Source organism: Equus asinus, chromosome 13 (genome assembly GCF_041296235.1).
Source record: "Equus asinus isolate D_3611 breed Donkey chromosome 13, EquAss-T2T_v2, whole genome shotgun sequence".
NCBI classification, from domain to species: Eukaryota; Metazoa; Chordata; class Mammalia; order Perissodactyla; family Equidae; genus Equus; species Equus asinus.
Window position 1 is genome coordinate 12,689,172 of NC_091802.1, and position 27,861 is coordinate 12,717,032.

At 55.1% G+C, this 27,861-nt stretch overlaps 3 protein-coding genes across 17 annotated transcripts; 1 reads left to right on the forward strand and 2 right to left on the reverse strand.

Annotated features, from left to right (window-relative positions):
• On the forward strand, positions 1-5,650 carry ENO3 (enolase 3). 2 transcript variants are annotated; one of them, XM_070482044.1, is made up of 12 exons: positions 1-82; positions 1,325-1,411; positions 1,703-1,798; positions 1,948-2,006; positions 2,191-2,260; positions 2,656-2,789; positions 3,721-3,943; positions 4,049-4,246; positions 4,447-4,648; positions 5,082-5,190; positions 5,356-5,414; positions 5,499-5,650. In XM_070482044.1, exons 1-12 carry the CDS (start codon positions 46-48, stop codon positions 5,566-5,568), a joined length of 1,344 nt encoding a protein of 447 aa, XP_070338145.1. In that variant the 5' UTR covers positions 1-45; the 3' UTR covers positions 5,569-5,650. The 2 variants fall into 2 exon arrangements, with proteins under 2 accessions (XP_070338145.1, XP_014688105.1); XM_014832619.3 differs by lacking the exon at positions 1-82 and adding an exon at positions 386-677.
• Positions 5,651-6,693: 1,043 nt separating this feature from the next.
• Positions 6,694-10,998, reverse strand: SPAG7 (sperm associated antigen 7). Its single transcript, XM_014832620.3, has 7 exons — positions 10,794-10,998; positions 8,244-8,311; positions 7,927-8,015; positions 7,702-7,786; positions 7,491-7,580; positions 7,234-7,390; positions 6,694-7,115 (listed from the first exon to the last, which is right to left on the reverse strand). The coding sequence occupies exons 1-7, from the start codon at positions 10,876-10,878 to the stop codon at positions 7,006-7,008; spliced, it is 684 nt and encodes a 227-aa protein (XP_014688106.1). The 5' UTR covers positions 10,879-10,998; the 3' UTR covers positions 6,694-7,005.
• An 88-nt stretch (positions 10,999-11,086) lies between these two features.
• Positions 11,087-27,706, reverse strand: CAMTA2 (calmodulin binding transcription activator 2). Of its 14 annotated transcripts, none has more exons than XM_014832617.3 (23): positions 27,568-27,706; positions 26,188-26,282; positions 25,883-25,986; positions 24,644-24,711; positions 24,426-24,561; positions 23,767-23,838; positions 23,350-23,503; positions 22,890-23,024; positions 21,351-22,297; positions 20,509-20,635; positions 18,948-19,082; positions 16,960-17,075; positions 16,124-16,308; positions 15,707-15,785; positions 15,298-15,520; positions 14,770-15,074; positions 13,469-13,665; positions 13,040-13,223; positions 12,781-12,852; positions 12,643-12,663; positions 12,288-12,475; positions 12,039-12,113; positions 11,087-11,937 (listed from the first exon to the last, which is right to left on the reverse strand). In XM_014832617.3, the coding sequence occupies exons 2-23, from the start codon at positions 26,216-26,218 to the stop codon at positions 11,874-11,876; spliced, it is 3,618 nt and encodes a 1,205-aa protein (XP_014688103.2). In that variant the 5' UTR covers positions 26,219-26,282; positions 27,568-27,706; the 3' UTR covers positions 11,087-11,873. The 14 variants fall into 14 exon arrangements, with proteins under 14 accessions (XP_014688103.2, XP_044601819.1, XP_044601825.1 ...); XM_044745884.2 differs by having other exon boundaries at positions 23,767-23,853; XM_044745890.2 differs by lacking the exon at positions 23,767-23,838.
• Positions 27,707-27,861: the final 155 nt, after the last annotated feature.

Below are 27,861 nucleotides of genomic sequence, written 5' to 3' on the forward strand. Positions count from 1 at the left end.
GCTCCCTTCTCCACCCTCTTGCTGGCCTAGAGAGGGTAGGATGGGATGGAGCCCAGAGAGGCCGCTATGAGGACCCTGAGAGGTGAGACTCTCTCGCCTTCGGAGTCGGGGGTTCAATTTTAGACCTCAGAGCTTGCCCAGAACCCCCAGCCCCCTCCCCTACTCAGGGCAGAGGCAGCTCTGCGCCCGCCAAGTGAGCTGAGCATGTGTGGATGTCAATCCTGCAGCCCCTCTTCCAGGCCCCCTCCCCAGTCCTGCAGTGCTCAGGTTACCCGTGGCCTTTCCTAAAGGGCAGTCGTTCCTCTTTAACCTTTGCAAAAGGGGAATATAATCCTGGGGAGGGGAGAGACCCCCCTAGTCTGAAGTCCCTCCCCTGCTCCTCCCCAGTGGTAGAATTAAAAGTAGGGACTTTACTGGGAGACAGAGAGAAAGGATAGGAGTGATTGGCCTTTGGGAAGGGGGCAGGTGCCCAGGGCCAAAGGCTTCTTTAGGCTGTAGTGGGCACTTGGCTACCAGCCCAGTGTGGAGGGGGAGGATGGAGAGGGAGAGAGGCGGAGCTGGCTGGGGGACAGGGAGGCTCGGGGATAAATGCCCAGCCTGAGAGGGGGTGAACTGACTGTGTCCCAGCTGCCACCAAACTCGGAGCTCACCTCAAACCTCCAGTGAAGACAACCCAGGTCTGATGAATCTTTCATCCCCGGAGGATGGGCCTTGTAAAGGGCGCGGGTGGCGCTGGCTTGGAGCAATCGGGGGAAACGTCGGCTTTTTTTCCTCCTGACACTGGGAGTGCTTGAGAAAGACTGGAGGGGTTGGAGCAAGCAGGATGGGAGTACCCAAAGAGAGGGAAATGAGACTGAAGAGAGGCAGGCAGAGATGGCGACAGAAGAGTAGTCAGAGTTGGAGGCAGGGGAGGAATTTGGGGCCCCTCGAGGATTTGGAGAAGACTGAGGAGCAGGAAAATGAGAACCAGAATAACAGGAGAGGATTTGCGGGCTAGGAAGCCATGGAGAACAGATTGCTTTACCAGAGGGTGCGGGGAGAAGGCATAAGTGCAGCCCTGTGGGAGATGGGGGTTCAGGGAGTAGTGGAATCTGGGGAGTCAGAAAAGAGAGGCCCCTGGAGTCTTAGGATGGGAGGGTGGAATAGGAGCTGTTCTGAGTGGGGGAGGGGGCTCGCCTGCCTCTTTGGTCTGTGACCTTTTTGTGGGATATTTTTAGCTCCAGCACCTGCCTTCTTGGGGTGGGGAAGACTCTTAAAGGGCAAGGGATTTTGGGTTCCTTAAGGGATCAACTGTTCGCACTCACTCACGTCTCCTGTCCTGCAGCCATGGCCATGCAGAAAATCTTTGCCCGGGAAATCCTGGACTCCAGGGGCAACCCCACGGTGGAGGTGGACCTGCACACAGCCAAGGGTAACATAGGCCCATTGAAATGGTTTGCCTTGGAAGACCCTCAACCCCATCAGGCCTTTGTCTCCCATCTCTGTGCCACAACCTCTCCTTTTTCTGGGATCCCCTTCCCCAGAGTTCTTCCCAGGCCTTCCTCTTCTAACCCGCCTCCCCAGCGAGGAGAAGCAGGAGTGTCTGCCTCCTGCCCTGGGCTCAGAGGATAAGTGTCTGCCTCCTGCCCTGGGCTCAGAGGATACTTCGGCCCTTAGTGGGTGGATGGGGCTCCCTGTGATCTTCCAATTCCTCCTGCCCCAGGCCGATTCCGAGCAGCTGTGCCCAGTGGAGCTTCCACAGGTATCTATGAAGCTCTGGAACTAAGAGACGGAGACAAATCTCGCTACCTGGGGAAAGGTGAGGAAAGACCGACGCTGGAGGGGCCTGTGTGGGGGGTAGGTTTGAGGACAGGGGCACACAACGTCTGCATGGGGTAGAGGACTGGGGTCCACAGGAGGAGACCTGATTGAATCAGAGATCTGAACCCCCACCTCTGGCCTTTCTAGGGGTCCTGAAGGCTGTGGAGCACATCAACAAGACTCTAGGCCCTGCTCTGCTGGAAAAGGCAAGTGGAGGAGCCTGCATCCCCCTCCCCCATGCCCCTGTCGCTTCATCCCAAGCAGCTCATGCCTGGGAGAGGCCAACTATTCCATCTCCCCAGACACCCGCGCTTCCCCTTCCTCTGGCACTTACCCCGGCTCCTAGGAAGCCTGACCTCTGCTCTCCCCTCCTCCAACCTGCCCTTCCAGAAACTAAGTGTTGTGGATCAAGAAAAAGTTGACAAATTTATGATTGAGCTGGATGGGACCGAGAATAAGTGTGAGTGAAGGGCTAGGGATAGGGGAGAGGGTGGGGTGTGGGAGGGGTCGGAGAGACCACGGCCGAGGTCTGGTTAGGATTATTTCTGTGTCCCATATTTTGGGGCACACCGTAGCTGGATGGACTTTTATTCATTCCACAGGCATTTCCTGATGCCTGCTCTCTGCCAGGCCTAGGCCGGTCTGTGGATGCAGACGTGAAGCCGACACATTCCCCTGGGGTGGGGGCTCCTGGGGCACATCGGGCTGCTGGGAGAGATCTATTAACAAACTCTTAATGCCCTGTGGTTTGGAGTTCTGGATTCTTCCTGGGGTGACCAGAGGGAATGTTTGAGGAGATGACCCCAAACCCTAGGGGAACAGCTCTCATCCTTTCTTTGTGCTTGCTTCCCCCAGCCAAGTTTGGGGCCAATGCCATCCTGGGCGTATCCCTGGCTGTGTGTAAGGCTGGAGCAGCTGAGAAGGGAGTCCCGCTCTACCGACACATCGCAGATCTCGCTGGGAACCCGGACCTGGTCCTCCCAGTGCCTGTGAGTGCAGCTGCCCCTGCCAGATCCCACAGTGACAGAGTTGCCCCACCCAGCGAGGATTGCATAAGCAGCCCCTGGAAAGTCCACCTTCCAGACCCAGCTCCAAAGAAGTGGTTTCCTGAAATGGAACCTCTCCTGCTGCGGTCCTGCCCCTCCCTCTTTCCCACAAGCCAAACCTTCCCTTAAGCCTCTCTGCTTCTTCCCCTGATGTAACCAGGTCCCTCCCGTTCCAGGCCTAGGCTCAATGACTCCCACTTCTCATTCTGCCCTGTACCCCAACCCCCAGATCAGATTGAGAGCTCCTTCATGGCAAGCATCTTGGCATTTCTTTGTATTTTCTTTAATCTTTGTTAAACCAAATTCCCTCTTTATAGAAACCCTTTGAATTTAATCTCAATGATAATGTTATCATTTACTGTTGCTTATGAGGCAGATTGTATGAAAACATGAGCTCTGGAGACAGGCTGCCAGGTTCCAGTCCTGGTTTTACTAGTTTCCTAGTTGTGTGATCTTAGGCAAGTTGATTTAACCTCTCTATGCCTCATTTTCCCCATCTATAAAATGGGGGAATAATAAGAGTGCCTACTTAATAGGGTTGTTTTGAGAATGAAATGAGCTAATAGAATATGTAAAGTGCTTAGCACAGTGCCTGGCCTGTGGTAAGTGCTGTAACAGTGTTAACTGTTACACACCAGGCACATGCTAAGAACTTTCCGTTCAGTTTCTCTAGTTTTCAGCATAAGATCCTGCAGATAAGCTGGTGGTATCCCCATTTTATAGAAATGAGGAAAGAGGCTCTGAGGAGTAGAATTACTCATCCGAGATCACTCAGCTGTTAGTAGGAAGCCAGGATTCCACTTCCACAAATCCCCCTAACCCTTCCTGATCCCTCACCCCCTGGCCCGGGTCTGAATGCCCTCTCCCCGCTCAGGCCTTCAATGTGATCAATGGGGGCTCCCATGCTGGAAACAAGCTGGCCATGCAGGAGTTCATGATTCTGCCTGTGGGAGCCAGCTCCTTCAAGGAAGCCATGCGCATTGGTGCTGAGGTCTACCACCACCTCAAGGGGGTCATCAAGGCCAAGTATGGGAAGGACGCCACCAATGTGGGCGACGAGGGTGGCTTCGCACCCAACATCCTGGAGAACAATGAGGGTCAGTGTCAATGCTAGAAGGGGTAGAGCCCCTGGCTCCCACAGAGAAGGGGCTGCAGAGATAGGGTGCCATGGAGCCTCAGGTCCTCTCTTGCCTCTCTCTCAGCCCTGGAGCTGCTGAAGACGGCCATCCAAGCAGCTGGTTACCCAGACAAGGTGGTGATCGGCATGGATGTGGCAGCATCAGAGTTCTATCGCAACGGGAAGTACGATCTAGACTTCAAGTCACCTGATGACCCCGCACGGCACATCACTGGGGAGAAGCTGGGGGAGCTATACAAGAACTTCATCAAGAACTATCCTGGTGAGACCCCAGGTGTTCCACTGCTGCTGCCCGAGTTCCTGGCAACTGCCCAACCCACTGACCTCAGTGCCTCCACTGCCACAAATTTGGTCCTTCCAATCCTTAGCCCCATCAAAATCCCACCCAAACTCTTCTGACCTGTCACCCCTCCATGGGGCCCTTCTAACCTTTCACCCAACTCTGCCCCCATCTCCCACCAGTGGTCTCCATCGAGGACCCCTTTGACCAGGATGACTGGGCCACCTGGACCTCGTTCCTCTCGGGGGTCAACATCCAGATCGTGGGGGATGACCTCACAGTTACCAACCCCAAGAGGATTGCCCAGGCCGTTCAGAAGAAGGCCTGCAACTGCCTGTTGCTGAAGGTCAACCAGATTGGCTCGGTGACCGAATCCATCCAGGCGTGAGTGCCTCTTGGCCTGGGGTGCACCATGGCTTCCATCTGTCCAAGCTCTGCCCACTCCAGCTACAGCCTTGCCCACTAACTCCAAGGCTGACTTTCCTCTGGCTCCTGACCCATTCCCTCCCTCCTAACTTCAAGGCTTTGTCTAACCCTTGGCCTGACCCCAAGAGCTTTGCTACTGTGACCCTGCCATGCCCCATCCCCACCCCATGCCATTCCTCTCTCCCAGATTCCACCCTTCTTCCCACCAGCATCTCAGGAGTCCAAATTCAAGATCAAGAATCTCCCCCTTCTCTCCTCCTTCCTGAAGAACTTAGTCATTACCCTCCCTGCAAAGTGCCCACTCCTCAAAACAAGGGGAGAGCACCACCAGCCCTTGGCTTTCCCCCTGAGGAGGTCCCATTAGGCCTTATCGAATGTCCTCTCTACCTAGCTGCAAACTGGCCCAGTCTAATGGCTGGGGGGTGATGGTGAGCCACCGCTCTGGGGAGACTGAGGATACGTTCATCGCCGACCTCGTGGTGGGGCTCTGCACCGGACAGGTACTCATGGCTCCCCTCTGCCAAGCACCTGGCCAAGTTTTCTTGGGGTCCCTGGCCTCCTGCCCCTGAGTTGAATGCCACCACAGGCTGCTCCCTCAGGGCCAGGCCCAGGCCCAATCTCTCGCCAGCCTGCTGCAAACCTCCGAATCCCTCTTCCCTCCTCAGATCAAGACTGGTGCCCCCTGCCGCTCAGAGCGTCTGGCCAAATACAACCAGCTCATGAGGTACAGTGGTGCAGCGTGCCTGGCGGGGGCGGCCGACGGCTGTTGGGTTGGAAGGGCACAGCTCTGACTTTATCTGCCTTCCAGGATCGAGGAGGCTCTCGGGGACAAAGCTGTCTTTGCTGGACGCAAGTTCCGTAACCCAAAGGCCAAGTGAGAAGCCGGAGGCCCCAGGACCCCACAGGACAGATCTAGGCCTTCAAGCCCTTCTTCCTGAAATAAACAGTGGTGTCAATCAAGACAGTGGCATGCTCTTTTGTGGGAGGGAGGAGATGCTGGTCTCTGGACTGGGTAAGACAGGAGGTGGAGAGGTGGGGGCAGGAAGGGGAGAACAGACGTGGGACTTGCTGGGATGAGGAGGCAGTGAGGGACTGGTCAGAGGAAGTTGGACTGGATCTAGAACGACAAAGTTCACATTTTGGAAGGAGGCTGGGGGAGCAGGTGTCATGTGTGAAATGAAGCTGAAGAGGCACTGATGGAACATGGAACCAGCCCCAGAAGGGCAGCAGGGTGGGGGACCAAGGGTCTGACATCACCGTGAGGGGGCAGCTGGATCAGGTCTGCCGCTAAGTTGAAGTGCACGGTCTGCAGACTGCTCATCCTCATGAAGTCCGAGTGTGCTGCGAGGATGCGGTACCTAGAGCAGCTTCTTCTATGGAACGCTGAGGATCTGGAACTATTCTAAATAGCTGGCATATTGACTTGTGTAATCTTTGAAATGGTCCTATCAGGTAGTTACCATAATTATCCCCATTTACACGTGAGGAAACTGAGGCACAAAAAGGTAAAAGACCTTACCTAAGGTAAAAGTAACTGGCAGAGCCAGGTGCCAAGGCTAGGCCATTTGGCTCTAGCAATTGTGCTTTTAAAATACTATTTCTGGGGCCAGCCCCATGGCTGAGTGGTTAAGTTCACATGCTCTGCTTTGGTGGCCCAGGGTTTCGCAGGTTCAGATCCTGGGCGTGGACATGGCACCACTCATTGGGCCACGCTGAGGCAGTGTCCCACATGCCACAACTGGAAGGACCCACAACTAAAAACACGCGGCTATGTACCAGGGGGCTTTGGGAGAAAAAGGAAAAATAAAATGTCAAAAATAAAAGAAAAATTAAAAGAAAAAGGATCTCGTGTAAAAAAAATACTATTTCTTATAAATCTCTATGAAAGTGCCCATATTTGGCCATCTTTGGCCTACACAAACAACAATTTTATACTTTTCAACCTAAAATTATTTCTCTTTCTCTCCAGGACCCACCTTTCTCTGTTCAAATAAACCAAGACATTGGGTCAAACAGTGTTTATTGAATGTAAAGTAACCCCAGCCCCATGGGGAAGAAAATTTCAAGGAGAATGGAGAATAATACAGATTAAATACCCACCCATGCACTCACACTCTTTCACACACACATGCACACACACACACAGACAACACATACATATCCAAGCTCCGACAGTGACAAATCAAACCCCTGCTTCCCCCAGCCTGAGTGACAGCTCTTAGGAGGTGACTCAGAGGCGGGGCTCCAGGACGGGTTCTCATAGCAGCAGCCTTGCCCCTCCCTGCCCTCTGCCCTGCCCCAGGGAGCTGGGGTGCCTAGGAGGTAGGTGGCAACTCTTCCCCGCTCTGCCGCAGACGCTTCTTGGCTCTGATCTCATTCATGGCCTCTTCAATGGAGCGTGTGTCCCTCTTGTTGGCCACGGGCACTGGGGGCAGAGGGGAAGGTGGGGAGGGCCTAGGAGGCCTGTGCTGTGGGCTCCCCACCCCTCCCCCACCATCCTGTGCTCCTCTCCCTGCCCTCCCCAGCCCCCACTGTGGCCTCACCACAGCCGTAGGTCTTGTTGGCCTGTAGCATGTGGGCTGCATCCTTGGCTGCCCCCTTGCCGATGAGGTGGCTATACTTGTCCTTGTAGTCGCTGGCGGGGCTCACCACCACAGGTCCCTGCTGGGCTGCCTCTTCCTCCTGCCGCTGGGCCAGCTCCTAGGGGTGCAGAGGTGGGGCACCGGTGCTCAGGGGCCAGACCCCAACCCCTCCCAAGTGGTGGGCTGCAGGGCTCCAAGGATGGCCGGGCATAACCCACCTTCAGCTTCCGTTTCTCCTCAGCCTTCTGAGGGTCCCATTCCTCGCCACGACGGTAGGAGTCCAGCTCTTCGTCTGAGGGTGCAAACTCCTGGGGAAGAAGGGAATAATGGGGTCACGGTTCCATATACACGTTTTATCTCATTCCTCTCCCCCAGGAAAGTACAGGCTGAAAAGGAAAGAGGAGAGAGTGGGGAACTCAGGCCTTTCACCTTTTTGAAGATCATGACATAGCGACACTCATCATCTTCCCCGAAGGAGAAGGATGTCAGGCCGGCCACTTCCACCACATCGTGTCTGGCAAGGGAAGGCAGAGGGAAAAGAGCATGGAGAGCCAGGACGGCGCCTACTGCCCTCCTCTAGCAGATTCCCCTGCTGGCCCTTTCATGCCACCCTGGCCACCCATTTCCTGCCTCCTCCAGCCCAGAGACACTCACAGTATGCTCCTTTCTATCTTGTTCATTGGCTGAAACTTTTTCTTGATCTGCCCACTGTCTTGGATGAAATCTGACACCTCTTTCTCCATCTTGGGGGAAAAGGTAAGATAATATGAGATGATGGCTCTGCCTCAATATCCCTCTCCCCAGCTGGGCCAATGGCCTTCTCCTCCCCACCTTTCCCAGCCTCCAGGCCACTGGCTTCCAGGCTTCACCTCTCTCAAGACATTTAAAGAAAACTGAGTCCTCAACTTTCCAATCCTAACTTATTGTAAGTCCTTCCTGAGGCTGTCTTTGACCTCTCCAGTTGTTCTCACCCTTTTACGAAACTCCACTTTCTGTTGTTTCTCTTGCTCCTGTAGTTTCTTCAGGCGGGCAGCCTGCTCTGGGGGTGAGAAATGGGAGCATGAGGCCAGAGTGGAAGCATGGGTGGGGAGAGTTTGTAAAGCTTCAAAGGAGGTCTGGGGTCCACTGGGAGGTGTCAGCTGGGAAGGCAGGATTACTGGTCATTCACTAAGCATTTATTGATATTTCCTCTATATGTGGCACTGTGCTAGGCCCCGGAGTACAAAGATGATTAAGATAGCGCTTTGCACTTCAAGAGCCCACGGTCTAGTGGGAATAACAAAGATTAGAATCATGCTTAACTCCATTTCCCAACCCCACTGGGGAAACCAATTAACAAATATTTATTTAATGCCCACAACATACAAAGAACTATAAGGCACCTGCAGAGGTAAGGAGAACAGGCTAAACCCTGGCCTCAGAGAGTTTACTATCTCATTGTCTACATAGGAAAGGGGAAATTATTTCACTTCCTATATTTGGTAACACCCTCACTTCTCACTTCCACAGACAGGATGAAGCTGAAATGGCTGATCTGCCACTCTTCTCCTTTAGGAGTGTAGGTGTCCAAGGTGACCTGCAGAGGAACTCCCTACCCTTGAGTCTTCATGCCTCCCTCTCCTCTCTTCTGCCATTTCAAATCCTTTCTAACCTTAGAGCCCACTTCCTCCACAGGATCTGAATCCCTCCAGCTGCACTGACCCTCTTCCCGTTTTCCTAATCACTCCATGCCTTTGCACACCTTGTTCCTTCTGCTTGAAATGCTTTTCCTCCTCTTGTAAACTTTGAGATCTACCATGAGTCAGAGTTACTCACTGCTTCCTCTGGGGCCCAAGCACGTTCGGTTCAGACACCCACTAGAGCACGTGCTGAGAACTAACATAAGGTAACTTCTTATTTGTCTCCCCTACCAGATTATGAGCTCCTAGAAGGCAGACCCTGCTGCTCTCCTACCTAGGTATTCTCTGTGGCCACAGGGCCCGATAGTTTAGGAGCTCTCATCTCTCTGACCTCAAGGGCTCCAACTATCAACGCATCCCATCTTGGCCACTGACTGTTCTCTACTTGGTGTGCGAATCTTCTCTCTGAATCTGAGGAGGTATAACGAGATTGTGGTTAAGAACACAAGCTTAAAAGGCACATCTGGGTTTGAAACCCTGCCACTTTGTAACCGTGCAACCTCAGACAAGTGACTAAACTGTGAACTTCAGCTTCTTAGTCTGTCAACTGCTACTGGTGAACCCCACCTAGACAGTATGGTGAACATTAACAAATTCCGATTCTCAGTACCCATTATGCTCTCTGCATCCTCAGGGCTTTCAAATGCACATCTCTGCCTGTAACACTTCGCTCCCCCTCTCACTCACTGAGTTACCTATTGTTCAGATCTCAGCTCACTGAAGACTAGGTTAGGACTCCTAGGTAGTCGGTCTTATAAAAATTATTTTTCTTTCAGAAGACTTATTAAGTTGGTTATTAAACTTCTGTGTGATCATTTCATCAGTGTTCCAGATTGTGGGCTCCTTGAGGGTACCCCGGATCCCTAGCAACCGTTCAGTAAATAATGGATGATATTTCGATATTAAGCAGCACTTGAGAACTTTGAAGGCATCCAACCTGTGGGGGAGCCGGTACCCAGGACGGGGCTTGTCCCTGTTCAAGGCCCGCAGGGTTGGGAGCTGGGGTCCTCCCCACGGCAGTCATTCTGCCAGACTCATTCACACGCCGCGCCGCGGGCAGCCCGGGGGAGGCCAGCATTGCCCGGCCGGCCGCGCCCTAGGCCGGCAACCGAACTTGAGCCCGCCTAAGGGGAAGTTACTTGGAGAACACAGGCGGGGAGACTAGGCGAATCGGGCCCGGCAGGGGCATTCTCATCCCTCCGATCAACATCATGATCCGCGCGGGCAGCTTGGGAATTTAAGGGTACAAATGATAGAAGGGTCGGAGGGAAGCAGGAGGGACCGGGTTAAATTAGGTTATAAGGCGCATACGGGCACCGAAAGGACCCAGCAACCAATGGAGGTGCTAAAGGTGGCGTGGGCCAGAGATAGGTCAAACAAGACTTCATAGGTAGACCTTTAAGTTGAGATGACCAATAGAGGTGAAAGGATTGCGGATGGGCGTGTCCCGGACCCACTTGGAAGGGGGATGGGGCGCAGGGACACGCGGGCCGGGACGTAGGCGGGGCCGAAGAACGCCAAGGGATTGGGCGGAGTGAGGCAGCCCACCAATCAGAGCACGCGAGCAGCGGACAGGCGGGCCCGTCGGCGAATTGAAAACAAGGACTGCGGAAGGCCAGGCTAGGGAAAGAAGCAGGAGGCTGGCGCTTGGCTTCAGGTAACCAATCATCGTCCGCTAAGGACAGCGGGCGGGTCGGCTGCCCTTTTAGGGACTCTGGGGGTCTCTCAGAAGGGGCCTGTGAGGGGTCTCTCAAGGTTGAGGAGGCGGTATCGTCCAAAGAGGGAAGAGTGCAGTCCTGAGAACTGGGCGAAGAAAGGCGGTTGTGAATTTGGGATCCTCACCTCGGGCCTTGCGCCGAGTCTCCTGGTCACCGAGGCTGGGTGGCTTCTCCATGGAGCTCAGGATGGAGCCCAGTAGGTCCGCCATCTTGGGAGTGACTGAGAAGGGGCGGCGCGTCTTAAAGGGAAGGGCGAAATGCCTTTAAGGCCGGAAACACGTCGGAGGCGGAAAACCGTGCGCCCGCCCCGCCCCGCCCCGCCCCGTCCTCCTCTGATCCCGGGCCAGGCGCGCGCGGAGACCTCCCGCCGGCGGAGGCCCCGCCCTGTCCCGCCCTCGCAGACAGAGGCCGGAGGCTGGCTGGTGCAGCGATGTTTAATGGCAATTCGTAGAAACCAAGCCCATGCACAAGTAGAAAGTGCTCGTGGAGCCGGCAGGAGGCCCCCGCCGCGCCAGGGGACCACAAGCCCGGCCGTGCAGCCCTCCCCGCGGCGCCTTAAATAGATTCTTCACTATACTCTGTATGTTACATTATGTACAAGCCCCCTCCCCTCGGGGGACGGGGCGGGACTCCGCAGCGCGTTCCTATATACACCCCCCTTTGGCCCAGACGTTGGTGGCCAGAGTCGGGGTGACGGGGGAAGACAGGGCCAGGAAGGGAGGAAACAGACGCAAACATGCGGAGTCGGGTGGGGGGCCCGGTCAGCCCTGAAACACGAGGGGCGCGCGCAGCGAAGGCAGAGGTGGGGCCGAGGCGGATACATTCAGAGACGCGTCGAACAAATAAATAAGGCAAGTCAGGAAGGGGCCGCGCCGGTGCAGGCAGGGAGGGAGCTGGGGAGAGGGGGCAGGCAGGGCTCCGGAGGTCACAGCTGAAGATGCAGGTATGTGGGGCGTGGGTCTTCTGGAGCCAGGGACCAAAAGAGGGGGCACGACCCAGAGGGAAGAGGAGCGAGGTGGAGGAGCTGGGGTGGGAGAGGGAGCTCAGCACTTCGGAGGGGGAGGAGGATGGAGACCTAGGAAGGACTCCAACCAAAGTGAGGGGGAAAGCTGCCGACAGGGGGCTCCTCCTCCCCCAGAGAGTCCTCTCCCTGTTAAGACTGCAAGAAGCGGCCCCCAGGGTGATGAGAAAGGCGGTGGAGAGGTCAGGTGGCCAGTCCGGGTTGGGGAAGCCCTTCCAGCTCCTGATTCTGCTTCAGTTCCCTCATCCTGCAGAGAGACAAGGAAGGAGTCAGAGGAGACTAGCAGATCGGGGCAGGTGGGATGGTGGAGGTGGGCGGTCAAAATCCAGAGCAAGAAAGGGTGAGGACCTGTGTCGGCAGCGCCGCAGGAATCTCATGATCTTCCGGGCTGCCTGGTCCTGCTTCTTGGTGAGAAAGGAGCCTCTGGTGAAAGAAAGAAGAGATGAGAAGATCTCACCCAACACTCAAGCATCCCCTGCCCTCAGCCCCTTAGGGACCTAGCAGGGAAGGGTCCCTAATGATGATGAGCTGAGGGTTGGGGGTCTGTGGGCATTAGGCATGGACACAGTGGGTAGGGACAGAGGGCTGGAGTCGTACTTGGTGCGGGCAGGCAGGCTGCCTGGGGGCCGGTGGGGAGGCCCGGGCCGGCGGCGGTAGGAGCGGTAGTGCTGCTGGATGAGCACGGCTGCTCGGCGGCTCTGCTGAAATCGCTTCTGTTCATAGTAGCTTCGGAACTTGCTCTGGATCAGGATGGCCGCCTGGGTCATCTTCTTATAGAGTGCAAACTGCAGGGATAGGGAGGAGGGACAGGAGCTGAAACTGAGGGACAGACCTAAACCCCTGAGGGTCGCCCCCAAGTTGAGTTGATGCACGTCTCTTTGGCTAATCCACACGCTCATGGAAAGGCTGAATGATCACAGACAACCTCACACCCAGATCTCATGCTTGATACCTTAAGTGCAATCCAGGTCAGCTTGTGGAAAGAGAAGGGGAGTTAGGGCTCCGGCAGCATTCTGGGTGCTCTGGGCTGGAATGGGTGTGTGTGGGTGTGGGTTGGTGAGTACGCTTTTGAGAGAGAGAGGGGTCTCACCTGCTTGTACTTCCGGTAACAGCGCTGGATCACAGCTGCTGCCACCTCCTGCTGCTCCTTCAGCCGCCGGCCCTAAGGGTAGGGAAGGAAGCCTCAGCACCTAATGGCCCACCTAATAGACAACTTGCCTGGGGTCCCCTGCTCCTTCACCCCATCCGAGGCCTGTCTGGATGACTGCTCTCCCTCCCAAAGTCCTGGAAGCTCAGTCTCCCCTGAAAAAAGATTGTGTAATTCATCCCGAGACCCCCAGCCCCCTGACCTTGTACTTTCGGAAGGCTGTCTGGATGACTCGGGCTGCCTCATACAGCTCCCGCTGCTCATGATCTGATAGTGTCAGCAAGGCAAAATCACTCTCCATCTTGCCACTGGCAGATGCAGAGAGAAACTCTGCCCAGGAAGGTGCTGGAGGGATAGCCAGGCGACCCCGCTCAAAGGGCAGTTCGCTGTAAGGGATAGGGAGAAGGGACGTCATGGGGCATCTGAAGTCCCTCTTCTCCCACCTAGGGACTGCTGTGAAGGCAGACCCCCAGCAGTAGACTGGAGAGTTACTTCAGAGCTTATCAGTCAGTTCCAATCCCCTTCTCAAAAGCCCTGGGGCCTGAGAATGGAGCTTTGGCTATGGGGAAGCTTCCTTCCCTCCCATCTTCCTTTGAAGAACAATTTGGAGGCTTTGTCCTGAGCTGGTCACCTGGGAGGGGCTGAGCTGGGGAAATGGTCCACATTCTCCAGGTAGCTAGCCAGCCAGGACATGGTCTCACTGAGCCCCAGGGCCCCTGTCCGCTCCCTCACTGGGGCTCCAGCCTCAGGCAGCCCCACGAAGTCCTCTCGTTTAATCCGCTCTGGTGTGGCTTCAATGATCTGCTTGGCCAGTGAGATCATGTCCACCTGGATGAAGGAGAAGCTAGGTGAGCCTTGAGATGCCTCAAGTGCCAGATGTTCCTGCCCTGCCAAAGCTGGAGCTTCAGTCCACTTCCCATCTTATTCCTCTGCTCACTACTGGACCATGAGGCCTCAGGGATTGCTGTCCCTGCTAAACCCGTTTTTCTCAGCCACTGCTCCACATTCATTCATTTGTGCTTACTGGGCTCCCACTTGGGAGTACAGCTCCGTATGTTGAGGTGTAGTAGAAAACATAGACTAGGGAACATATTCCAAATGGGGATTCCAGAGCTGGGCAAATGAAGGAATTACCCTTCCAGGCGAACTGCCTACTGTCCCACCTGGGCCTGCCCCATGCCAGCCTACTGGCACATCCTCCCCACAGGCTTGGCCATGCGCGCCACCCCACTCCACCCCACTTCAGCTCTCCAAGAACCAGCTCAGTGCTTGCCAATCACATGACACCCTATTGGGCGGCTCCAGCCTTGCCTTTGCTCCAGCCCTGAAGCCCACAGTACTTCCTGCTGGCCACAGGTAACACAGCCAACCTTGTGGAGTTCTCTTCAGTTTTTTATACTTATAGTGCTACCCAGTTAATCCAGTAGCCTCTCTAAAGCAGATACGTCTCCAGGTTCTAGCAGAGAAATATGCTGCTGCACTTCCAGATTCACTCTCTCTCATTTATTCATTCATTCCATAAGATTTTCTTAGCTTTTACCATGTGCAAGGCTCCTCCCCGCCCAGATCACCGCCAGATCCCTCCATCTTACCAACCTCTCTGTTCCACACTCCTCCAAACTTCCCTCCATCGCTCTGGTTCCCCAAGAACCTTGTCTCTTCATGGATTAACAGGTAACCCCTACAACCCAGCACTAACTGAAGATATTCCCCAGAATTTTTAACCTCTGGTGCCTCATGATTTCTGAGTTGCAAGCTCTCACAGGAGCTAAGCAAAGGGTTACACCTTGCCTACCCCAAAATGAGGGTACATGGCCCTTAGTTCCCAAACTGAAGCCAGACTCTGACTCTGTTCTCATAATAGTTGGCCTCACCCTACCCCTGCACCCTCTCTGTTTCTAGCCCTCATGATTCCATCAACATAAGCAGTACCGAGATCACATCCACAGCTGGTGGGCTGTCAGCATCCTCTGGAGCAGCCCCACCATCTGGGGCTGGTGGAAGAGGAGGTGGTGAGGGTGGGGAGCCTTTGGGGTTGGTGGCTTCATAGTCCATGAGGAGTAGGGGGCCCTCCGGGGTACCAGGGGAGAGCTGGCCTGGGACCACCTCCTCCATAGTAATCTCAGAGGCTGGCAGAGGAGCAGGGGGAGGACTCCCATCTGGGGCACTAGAATAGGCTGATGTGACGGAGAAAGTGCCATCCGATAGCTCCGAAGGCGAGGAGACACTACTCAGACCTGTGAGGTGACGGAAGAGGGTGAGGGCAGCAGGAGCCATCTGCCATCCCTCAAGTCACCTACCTGCCCCTATCCTTGCTCTCAATGTCCCTGTCTTCCTTGCTACTATTATCTCCCCATCCCTGCCTCCTCCCCTTATATTCTGTCTCCCACTCTTCAGTTTTCCCCTGGCCTATCCTCCCACCCACATCCCCCTCTTAAAAAGATTAGGGGCAACCCTCACCAGTGTCTGGGCTGGAGGAGGGTGGCGACAGGGCAGGTGGGGGCTCAGCTGAAGCTTCCTGTCTCTGCAGTTCTTCAAGGCAGCGGGCAAGGCGCACATGACCCCGGGAATGAGCCACGGACAGGGGTAGACGGCCCAGAGAGTCGGGAATGCTCAGTGCCTGTCTGTTCCAACGGAAAAGGAGCACAGCAGCTTCCAGGTGTCCCAGGGCACAAGCCCACATCTGAGGAGAGGGGCAGGGAGAGCAGGACGGAGGAGGGGGAATAGAGGTGGAGGTGAGGCCTAGGGCCCTTCCTCCCAGTTGCCAGGTCTTCAGTCCCTAACCTTCCCCACTCCTTCCCTGCATCATTTTGAAGCCCTGTCCCCATTTCCCATTGCCTGCATGCACTCAGGACTCCAGCCTCCTCACCAGAGGGGTGCAAGAGAAATGATCAACGTTGAGTGGGTCAACCTCTTGCTCTAAGTCCAAGCTTCCGGTCTGCACACTCCTGGAGGGTTTGGGAAAGGGACAATAGAGCCCATCAGGGGAAAAGCAGGCAAAGAAGGAACATCAGAATTGATGGGACTGGGAGGCAAGCTGTCTGGAAGCACTAAGGTCAGAGGATGAGGCAGTCAAAGAGATTAATAAATGTAAGGCGGTCAAGAACTCAGTGTCTAAGTCAGGGGATATTAAAATTCCCTCATATGCAAATCTTCCAGCCCCTTTTCCTTCCCATAGTGACCCCAGCTCCCTCTTGGCAGGGCTGCAGGTCCTCAGTTCCTCCTCACTTCCCTGACACTTCTGTCCCAGGGGCTGCCCAGTCCCCTCCCTGCTGCCCCTGCTTACCGCCACTGGCTCAGGGTCTCGATGAGGCGGGCGTAGCCCTGGGCAGCGGCCAGGTGCAGAAGGCTCATGCCCCGGAAGGGGCTTCCGTGGGCCAGACGTTCAGGACCCCTCCAGGTGGAGCGTGGGATCATGCTCTCTACCAAGACCACCACCCGTGCCTCGAACCCAGGCCCCTGGCCTTCATCCTGCGGTACACACACACTTATATAGAGAGACCTGAGCATTTGGTCCCCTGGCTTCGCATGGCCTTGGCCATCCCACACCTGTCCTCTCAGCTTCTAATTCTGCCCCGTCCCCACACTTCCCACTCCAGGTTCCCACCACCCAGACCTCTGATGGCCCATCAGTTCTCCCAGGTCGAGTTCCTGGGTGTCCCCCACTCCCACAGCCAACTTCCTTCAGCGTCTCTGGCAGCCAGACCTCACACACCCTTGCCCACGCTGTGCCTTCACATTGGCTCAGATCAGTGCCATATCCACAGATGGCTTCTCCCCCTCAGAAACCAGAGTTCTCTCCCAGTCTTCTTCCTTCAGAGACTCGGGACCCACAGAGCGCTGAGCCCCAACTCTGCTGATCCCCTCCCCCACCCTCTCCTTCACCTCCACCCTTCTTCGGACCAGAAATAGTCTGAAGCCCGTCATGCCAAGAGGGTGCCCAGAATAGCCACTCTTGCCACAGGGCGGGGGTGGGAGCAGGGTGACGTCAGGGAGAAGGAAGGAGGACTGGCTGAGGAGGCTAGGGACAGGAGAGCAGGGTGCATCATACACTAGAGCCATTTTCTTTAGGAAGACCCTCGCCCTGTTCCCCACTGTAGACCTCCCCCCCCATGGAAGTACCTGCATTGGAGGCGCCTCAGGACCCTGGCAGGGTGCCTGCCCAGCTGCTGCAATCTCTGCCATCCGCTTCTCCATCTGCTCTAGTCGCTCCAGTATGGACATCCGGAACTGGTTGTCTGAGGGGAACGGGTATGGGGGGCTGAGTGGGCAGGGTCTAGGTGATGCCCTGATCACCAAAACCAGACCTGTCCCAGGATCTGGGAGGTGAAGACACAGAATCATATCCCTTCCTCTTCTCCAAAACAATAGCCCCTTTACCCACCCACCTTCTAAATACAGCCCACCAGGACTCAGTCCTTAAACTAGGGCTCTTAAAACCACCTATTGACCTAGGACCAGACTCCAGAACCAAGACCGTGTCCTTTGAGACACAGAGACAGTAGGAACTCCCCAATGGCATGCAGCCCAAGCTGTCCCAGATTACATACATGTACTCCCCAGGGGAACTTCTCCTAGGGGAACTGTTCCCTCAGTTCTCCTTGCCCCAGACACTACCTTTGTCCCCCATGCTGGGGCTAAAGGACTCCAGGGTCCCTCCTCTCTGTTAACCACTGCCCAAAAGAGCTCAGGGACCGTGATTTGAAAAGCACCACCCCCTCTTCCCAGCCCCCCACAGCTGTCCACAAAGAGGATGGCAGGGAGGGAAGGTGACAGAGATGGATAGCCATGTCCATTCCTCCCCCCCCCATACATAAATACACTTGTGCACACACACACACCCAAGCTATATCTGTCCCCTCCTGAGATCACACAAGGACAAGGAGGGGAGTTGGGAGGGGCTCAGAGCCAGTGGGAAAACAGGCACAGAGAAACAGGTGGAGGTTGTGGATGTTCTGAGATGCCAGAACAGAAGGGGATGAAGGTATAGAGGTGATAGTGGGAAGCAGGGTGACAATGATGAGCAGAAACCCAGGTATAACAGAGGAGAAAGAGCAGAAAGGATAAACAAGGTGAAGGAGAAGAGAGAAAGGACAAAGGAGAGTTGGGGAACATACCAAACAAACAATAAGAGAAGGGGGGCAGGTTAAGACTCTGGTCCAAGGAGAAATGGAAAGAAGAGAGAGGGAGGAACCCCACAGGAGAGATGGTAAACACAGATTAGACAGCGACAGCCAGATGAGGAGCAGTCACAGAGTGGACAGAAAAGGGCTGGGATCCCAAAGTAGGTGGACTCGAGGCAGAGAGCCAACACTCACACTTGGGCTTTGTGAGAGGGCAGCTCCAAGAGTGAGCAAACCAGGAGTGAAAGCCCTGAGGGAGAGAAGTAGGGATGGAGGAAGACAGAGACAAACTAAACAGGACCACAGCAGAACTGAGAGAAACCAAGAGGCAACAACAGAGACACCAAGAGGAGGAGACAGAGAAAAGCAAACGCCGGGAAAGAAGCAGGTGCAGAGAGAAACAATGACCAAAGCCAGTAGGGATAACCAGGAAAAGGAACAATACAGTTCTCGACTTAATAATTACACACATACACACGTGTGCGTCTCTGTGTGTTTGTATAAGGAAGTGCATTACAGGTGGCACATATCACTGAGTAGTAAGATTATAAGCAATTTTCATTTTCTACTTTGTGCTTCTCTGTAATTTCCAAATTCCCTGTAATAAACAACTATCTTTATACTCAGAGGAAAAACAATAAGAAAATTTAAATACATACATACGTATATATATACACTCATGCATATCCCACATATATTGCTCTAGACCCCGTCCCTACACCTGCCTCTTGGCCTCCCTTGCCTAGATCCCATCCTCCGGGATGGAGAGGACATGGCAAGAGCTGGGACAAAGATGGCTCCAAGATTTACAGGCAAGAGGAGGCGAGGGAAGTTTGCTGCTGCATTTAGAAATGACCAACGGAGCAGGAGTTGAGAAAAGAGGGGTGAAGTGGGGGCTAAGCAGTGGCCACCTGAGTCCTGAGGGGTCTAGGAATGTGTCATGCTCCAAGGGGCCTGACACTAGGGGTTAGACGATTAGGTACTCACCGTCCAGTGACAACCAGTCGAGCTGAGTACTAGGAAGTGACAGGAATCGGCGGGCTCGATACTCAAAGAGCACAGAAGCAGAAAGGGGCCCCTCCCGCCCTGCTACCTGCAAAGACACCAGCCCTACCTCATGGGCTGGGGAGGGCAGGATCAGCGAGAAGGGCTCTCCTTCCCTGGCTCCTTCTCTGGGCCCTTGAGTCAGAGCCATGGATGATCATTTCACATCTATCTCTCCTACTCCCCTGCTATGGGCCAAGAGGCCCCTGGCTTCACTGGCCTTGGCACTAACTGGGAAGGGACTCCATTCATTTGAAAACTCAATATCTACTATGGGCCAGGGACCCCTTGGATTCTAGACCCTGTAGTTAATGATCTTTGTTATTCAGCACCAAGGCCTGGAAGATGAGGGCCTAGAGATACCTATACTTATAAATAATTTGATGGTGGTTAAACCCCTCATCCCCCAAGATCAGAGTCCAGAGGTCATGACCTTGTTACTAAGATGGGGGAAAAGGTTATTAGCTGCTCACCAACAGTGTCTATTGAGAGCTATGTCCCGGGGTCTCAATGTCTGGAGCCTTGAGAATGAAACCACCAGGCCCTGGTCCCAAGACTAGAGGCTGAGACTCTTGCCCAGTCCTAGCTTCTCTGGTCTCATCCCCTTTCCTTCCATGCACCATTGAACAGGGCTGTTGAGATGAGGGGAGAACACACTCATAGACAGCAAAGCTGTCAACTTGCTGTCCTTGGGGTCCCACAGTAACACTGACTGTTGAGTGCAGGGTAGGGGACAAAATTGGTGGCAAAAGGGCAGAGACGAGCCTTGGCAACGAAATCTAGACCAATACTGTCCAACAGAACTTTCCTCAACATGGAAATGTTCTGTATCTGCACTGTCCAATAGGGTAGCACTAGCCACATTAGTTAGAAGGAGTTAGTCAGAGGGACTATGGAAACAGGAAAGAAGCTGCAATCCACCTAAAAACAAAGGTTGGGAATAACCACATGTGGCTATTGAGCAGTCAAAATGTGGTTAGTGTGACTGAAGAGCTAAATTTTAAGTTTTATTTAATTTAAATTAATTTCAATAGGCCTATGTGGCTAATGGCTACCATTTTGACAGCATGGGTCTAGAAGCCAATGTCCTTCAGTCCCAAGACTGGTTGGAGGAGACCAACGTTTCTTCCTTCTCATTCTTCCAAGAGCTCCCTGGATTGCAGCAGAGACTCTGACTTTAAGCCAAGGGCCTGGAGAGACCTTAGGGACCCCTTGGGTCAAATGCCTGACCTTATGGGAGGGGAGGCTAAGCACCCAAGAAAGGAACAGACTTATCCAAGGTCACTATTCAGCTAAGGAGTAAATTTCTTAGACCAGAACCTAGACCTTCTGACACCTAAGCCCAGACTCATCTGCCTGCTGGGGGAACAAGGGGCTCAGCCTCAGAACTAGACGAGGTCCTTGTGCTCTCAGGAACAACCCAACACATTTGTTCCCAGTGCTTCCTGGAAGTCCTAACTGCCCATATATTAACCCCTTCCCCTACTGTTCCCAATTCCCATACCGGGACAGTAGCAGCGTAAGACACCAGGCTGGACAAGTGAGGCTGGCACTGCGATGTGATCAAAGACACAGGAGTAATGCTCAGCGGCCTCTGTCCAAGGACCTGTGATGAGCACCTTGACCCCACCCTGCAGAGAGAAGTCAGAGAGCCATGTGACTGGAGTTCTGTTGGATATTCATTTCCTCATTCATTCATTCACTAAATCAGACCCTGAGCGAGTATCTAATATATGGCAGGCCTTGTACTAGAGTCTAGGGGTACAGGGATTGGACAGGACCCAGTGGGGTGAGGTCAGCCAGTCTGTCCCTCCTCCCCAACATTCCTGCCCTCTACCTGAATCTGCCAGAAATGAGAAACTCACTGCCTCCCCCAAGGCTATCAACTCATTTGCAGATAGCTATCATTGGCAGGAAATCCTTTTCTTAGGCCCCCCCTGTACCCCCACTGTAGTTCCTCCTTTCCCTCTCTGGGGCAGCATAAAGAAGAACTTCTCCACTGCTGAAGACAGTCTTTCAGCTTCCCAAAGTCTGCAATCACACCCCAGCTGTGTTTTCTCTTCTGCAGGCTGAGTTGTCCCAGTTCCCTTCCCGTGAAACAGTCAGCAAGGGACAGTGAAGTCCCCTGGGACACTTGGGGGACTCACACAACCACAGCTAACATGTTGAAAGGGGAGGAAAGGAGAAAGGGTTAGTCAGAGGGACTACAGAGACAGGAAAGGAGCTACACTCTGTAAAAACAGAGGTTGGGAAGATAACTAAGCAGCCATGAAAACGAAGGGAAACTAGGTCACAGACCATGGGATAAGAGAGATGGAGAAGGGAGGAGAGAAGCCTGAGACTCACCTCTGGGTAGGACCACTCTGGGGAGAAGTCAGTGATGGTGCTAAGAGCAGGAGAGAGCTGGGGGGTTGGAGCAGGGATGCTTGGAGCTTCGTCACTGATGAGTTCCCCCATAAGGTCTGGGAATGATGAAAGACTGAAGGGCTCCAGTTCGCTGGCCCCACCAGCTCCTTCAAACAAGGCCTCCCCTCTTCCTACTCTGCCTGATGGCTCCAAGGGGGCAGGTGAGGGTGGGGGTGAAGGAGGGGGTGAAGGTACAGGTGGGGTGGCCCCCTGGGCCTTGAGCTCCTCTCCACTGTCATCATCTTGAATGAAGAAGCAGTTTCCTCTCCTCCTACCTGCTCCCGACTGTGGAGGGGGACCCCGAGCAGCTGCTTGGGGCTCCAGGGCAGCAGCAGGCTCTAGGGCAGGACAAGGGCTATGGGCAGCCTCTGCCTCGGGGAAGTCTGGACTTACCCCCTGCCCCCCTCCATAGGTCTGGCCCCTCTGGGGGCTGTTGAGAAAACGATCAGGGTCAAAGGCAGGGCTGGGAGGAGCTGGTGGGGCAGAGGGCTCAGAGCCTACAACCACAGCCAAACTCATAGAAGGCCTAGGGTCAGCCTGGGGAGCCAAATGCCTGGTGGGCGTCAAGCCCCCAGTTCGCTGCTCCAGTCCTGTTAGGAGGAGGATAGCGGTGCCTCCTCTCGACGAACCCCCTCGAGAGGTGGGAGGGCTAGGTCTGATCTCTAGGGGTTCTGCAAAGCCTGAGGAAGAAGAGGAAGAGGAGGAGGAAGAAGAAGATGGGGAGGTATGTGCTTTGGGGAGCTCTGGGGGAAGTGGGGCTATCAGTGGAGGGGGGTCAGGGGGCTGGGGCTGGGGGACTGAAGTCAGGGTTAAAGCTCGGGGCTCCACTTTGGGAGAGATGATTCGGTGTTTCGTGCTGCTGCATTTGTGGGTAAGGCTCCCGGAACCTGGAGTACAAAGGGGTGGGGAGGGGAGAAGGGCTAAGACACATCTTTCTCTTACTGGAGCCTTCTCTTACTGGCAGCCTTCATGCATTTCCCGGGACTGTGCTATGTACCAGAGATGTAATACTGACCGTGGCCACTGGGAGGCAGCAGAAATGTTTCTCCTCCCCACCTTTCCCCTCCCCCCAAATTCAACAAGACTATAGCAGCATTGCAGGGGAGAAGCAGGGCTTGGGGGAGTAGCTGAGAGAAATAGGTAAAGACATAGAGAAAGGACAAAAGAACAGAACCAAGGGGGTACCAACTAGGAATAAAGCTAAGGCTGGGTGTAAGTGATAGTGCTGGGGTGGCCAGGAGTTGCTAAGGGTAGAAGGCAGATAAAGAGCCCAAGCTGCCAGGACTCAGGTAAAAGGAGCTGGGGCCAGTGTGCGCCCAGATGGGAAGCCCTCTGCTCGCTCATCTGGCCCATCTTTCTGGAACATGCAAAAGACATGCAAATCAGCATGCAAATCTCAGCAAGACAGATATCCCCCGGGCTTGAATAAGAGCAGTGTGGCTAGGCGGGAAGAGAGCCCCAAGGTCAGGGGTCACTAACCAAGGCCCCCACTGCAGAGACAGGCATGGGTTCGGGGTGCAGGCTTGGTCGGGTGAGTGTCCAGGATCTGCTGCACCAGCTGCTCTACAGAGAACTCCTCTGTCCCGTTCCCACAGCTCCACTTGATGCCATGAACTAGGGGAGAGTTGGGGGGAAGTGCTGTGGGACCCCCACAAAACAGTCCCAAGAGCACCTTGATAGCTCCTGCAAGCACCTGAGACGCTCCAAGACTTCTGGCCAGGTGAAGAGAGGCCAGCAGCCTCAAGACTGCTCGGACATGTAGCTCACAGCTGTGCAACACCTTAGAACACACCAGGAATCCTAGCCCCCCATAGGAAAGTACCCCCCTGGCTTGGAAGGAAATGGTCACCCCACAGGCTTCTGGTTATAGCACCCTGGCCCTTTTGGAGGCCCGTTTCCAATCTCCCCTTCGAGCGCTGTCCTAGCTCTGCTGCCTTACACATGGGCTTCAGCTGTCCCAGCAGCTCTTCCCGGGACCACTTCAGCCACTCTCGACGGTCGCTGCTGATGGAACAAAAGATGGGGCTGCAGCCCTTTCCACAATCCTCCAGGGCTGGGACATTCAGGTAGTGCACAAGGACGATGTCAGGGTTCTGAGAGCAGAAGGGTACACACACAGAGCACCATGGGGTCCTGAGATCTAGAGGATCAGCTGGCTTCCTAGTTCTCACTTTCTGCCGGGCAACCCCAACCTCACCCCCAACTTCTGGCTTTCTCCATCCCCAAGCCCCTCTCTCTTCTTCCCAGGCTCCTTTTCCCACTCAGAACCTAGTTATGCTGCCATTTCATCCTTTCAGACCCCATCTCCCTCAAAAAGCCAGGAAGAGTCTAGCTCTCTGAGCTCTTCCATCCTTACCTGGAGCAGCCAGTAGCAGCGCCGATGGAATGTGGGGACGATGGAAGAGTGAACGTAGCAGCCATAGAGACACTGCCAGGAGACAGGCTGGGGTGGGGGGAGGGCTAGTCTGCTCCCCAACTCTTCCTCTGTTCAGTCCCTTTGCAGGAATCCCAATCTTTCCACCAGTTCCTCTTCAACCCTCACCCACTCCCACCTATTTCCCACACCTTTCAAATCCCAGCACCCCGAATCATAGATGAGGGATCGAGAGAAGGGAACAGCGGGGCCAGGGCCTTACAATGAGGAGCAGATTTGAGATATGGGACTATCTAGAAGTCAGAGGGCAGGGCAAGAACTCATCCGAGATGAGGAGCAATGATTTGGGGAAGAGAAACCTGTGCTCAGAGGTTCAATACTTGGACCCCTGAGGGAAATGCGAGAGAAGTGAGGGGACTGGGGATCGGTGTCCTCCAGGGGGAGGCAAGTCCTGGAAAGGTGGGTCATGGAGGGAAATGGGAAGCAGAGAGTGAGCTAGGCAACCAACTTGCTGATCCAAAGTGAGAAAGGAACGGTGACTGGGAGGGTGACAGATGACGTCACCAAGCCCTGGCAGGGCCGGAACCAGCTAAGAGTGGAGAAGGGCAGGCAAGGGCAGACGAGTGGGATGCTTCGCTTACCTCCATGCCCTGGACCTTCAGCTTCATGTGGTCCTCTCGGGTGGTCTTCCCATCCCTCCGCTTCTTCCAGAGGTAACCATCTTTCCGGTATTTCACCTTCTTGCGATTGTAGAGGATAATGGAGCCATTCTGAGGCCTGAGGAGGGAAGCGAAGGCCTCGAGTTCTGTGGACAGAACCCAAGACCCCTGCCACTCCCACCCTTCACAAACTTTCTCACCTTGTCTTTGGGGCACAGGATAGCCACTCATCATGCTTCTCAAAGGTGATTAAGTACGATGCAATCTCCTGTAGGAGGGGAGGCAGTCAGGTGGGTGTCCCCTTCAGAGTCTCAGCCTAGCGTCTCAGTCATACCCTCAGTCACATTCTCTGCTGAGTTCTGGCAGCTAATGGAGGATGCTACCAGGCATTTGGACCCAGCAAGGCCCACTGCCCTCCTAGGAATCCCAGGTTCCATCTCAGACAAAAGTCTAACCTCTTCTTCTTTCCCTCCCAACTGGGATGTTTATCTTGGGGCCAGGTCCAAGCTCTTCATCACCCATTCTTCATACTGCATATTATTTTACTCTCTCCAAATCCCATTTTTGTGCCACTTCCTGACTCAAAAAATTTCAATGGTTTGACACTGCCAGGAATTCTAGACTCCTCAGCCTGACTCCAAGGCTCTCCCAGAGCAGGGATCAAACCATCATTCCCACTATTTACTCATATGGTGAGTACCATTCCTACCAGATCAGTCTATTCATTGTTCCCTGAACACGGCCTGTGCAGTCACCTCCTGAATGTTAGCACCCTACAAGCCTGAAGTGCCATGTGCACATCTCTCCAAGTCTGGAAATCCCAGCCATCCTATCAACCAAATCCCTTCCCAGGTCTCCATGAAGTCCTGCTACCACCCTGGCCCTTCCTGCATTTATAACAATAACACACACACACTACCCTTTTACTGACAGTTGTCTTCTAATCAACAACCAAATCATAATGACTGACCATCATGTACACACAAAGCACTGTGTGTTGAGAACACAGAAGGTGTGTAACACAAGGTCCATGCCTTCCAGAAAGAGCCAGCATCAGTGGTGGTTAAAAGCAGGGACTCTGGAGTTAGATAAACTATATGAGGTAAGCTGGTTTCCTCATCTATACACGGGGATAACAGCAGTGTCTGTTCTGTAATCATTAGGGGACTGAATGAAATAACGTAGGTCAAGTGCTTAGCACAGTGCTCGGTTTGTAAGAAATACTTTGTAGGTGGTAGCTATTATTTTTCCCTGGGGGGATGTGCCAAGAAGTGAGCTCCTACAAGATGCAGGTCTTTATACCTCTCCTATGATCCCCAAAGAGCCTAGAACAGCACTCTGCACTTGGTAGTGTCGACATACACAGGAGGACCCCCAGTCACCCTCCTCCAGCCCACGAGGCCTTGCTAGGCCCTGATCCTCCAGGCTCCCTAGAAAACCTCATTTGTATTCCACCGTAGCCGCTCTGGAGGCAGCAGCGGACAGCGAGGAAGACACTCCAGCAGCTTCTTGGGGAGAAAGATCTTCAGGTGGTGGCTGTTCTCTAGAGGGAATTAGAAGGGAGGACTTAGTGTGCTGCTCCTGACATCCCTGTGATAGCCCAGGGGAAAAGAGCTGAAACCAGAGCTTTGGGGGAAACTGAAATGATGACAAGGAGAGCAGGGATCCACGAATTAGAGGGTCACCACAGTGTGGGCAGAAAAAAAGGCTGTGCCCAAATTGGGAACCTGGATTGTGAACTCACCAGCAACCTCGGTGGTGTCCTTGGTATTCATGGTGAGGGCTCCAGGGGGCAAGGTCACCCCCGGCCTGAGGGGCCGGGGGGAGGGGGAGTCTGTGCTGGGAAGGGAGAGAACAAGGTCATGGCAGAAGCCCCCACACTTAAATCCAGGATGAGGAGGATGAGGTGGGAGAAGGGGTACAGAACTGGGTAGTGTTATTTGGAAAGATGAGGAATCGAGAAGGGGCTGCACTATGATGTGAGAGCAGAGCCAGGGAATGGAGGAGAGAGAGAACTCCGACGTGGTGCCAGGAATCAACATGAGTGTGGAGACACGACAGAACGGAGCAATCAGGAAGAGACGGGTGGGGTGGGGGAGGGGAGAAGGCTGGCAGGGCTGGCGCTTCAGAGCCCTACAGCGTGGGCTCTCGCGGAGGCTGGGGCTACGAAACTGGGGCTACGGTGGGGTCAGGTCCTTGGAGGATGGTTTGGCAAATGAGAGCCTGGATGTTCGGGGGAGGGCAGATCTAAGTGCAGGTGGAGAGCTGGGCCTTAGAAGACACACCCTGAGTTCCTTCTCTATTTGATTTTTCCAATGGGAAGGGCAGATCGGAGAACTGATTCTAACCTACTCCCTCTCCTCCAAGTTGGTCAGGGCCTGGTAGAATCTGGGCGAGAGATCCAGGACCCAGCTTCTCATCCTCCGGACAACCCATCCTCCACCCTGAGGCTGACAGCCCTCTCCCTATCGCCCCCCCCGCCCCCCAAACGTCTCTGCTTCCCCTGGCCTCCAGGCCTACTCTACCCCATCTACCACTCTGGCTCCAGCCTGAGTCCCCACCCTCCTGAGGGAACAGATGGAAGCTGGAGGAGGCTCTGGGCGCGGGCTCCGCCAGGTGTCCGAGGATGGAGAGGGGGAGGAGGCCTGTCCGAGCTCGGCTGTGTGCAGGGAAGCCTGGGTTGGGGTAAGGACTCCGCCCAGGGCGCAGGTGCGCAGTCCGGGCTGGGCAGCCTGCCAGGGTGCGGAGCGGTGCCGGGGGCGGACCCCGCGGCGGGGCGGTGGTCCCCCGAGAAGCTCCAAGGTGGTAGGGTCCCACCTCCCGCCCGCACGGAGAGACGTTCTGAGGAAGCTGCGGAGCAGAGTCCGTGGACCTGCGGCGGGCGAGGGGCAGAGCCGGAGCCGGGGTGCTGGGGGTCCCCGGGACCGTCCCGGCACGGCAGGTCTGCCGTGGGGCCCTGCGCCGAGCGGCGCCCCCTGGCGCGGGGGAGGAGGACGGAAGCGGGGAGTAGGGGGAACCAGGAGGAGGGACGGTGGTCCCCGGCGCGGCGCGCCACGTCCGGGCCGGTGGAGCTGCGCCCCCTGGCGCGGGGGCGGAGAGGCGGGCGAGAGGCCCTGGCTCTTACCTCCCGGGGTCCCGCGGGTGACGGCGGCAGCGGCCATTCTACCCCACACCGACCCCCCCCCCCCGGCGCCGGCTGACAGCGGCGTCCGACGTCACTGCGCACGGGGCGGGGCCTCCCAATTAAGGGGATGGGGGTCGGGAAGGGAACCTGGGGTCAGCGCACGTGGGGCTCTGGGTGGGACTCTGGGTGGGGCGCTGGGCCAGGCGGCGGGACCGGCTGCCGGGAAGTCCCAGAAGGGGCAGGAGTGCTGCGAGGCAGGATTCCGGGGTCCCCGAGGCGGAAGCTCGGCCAACT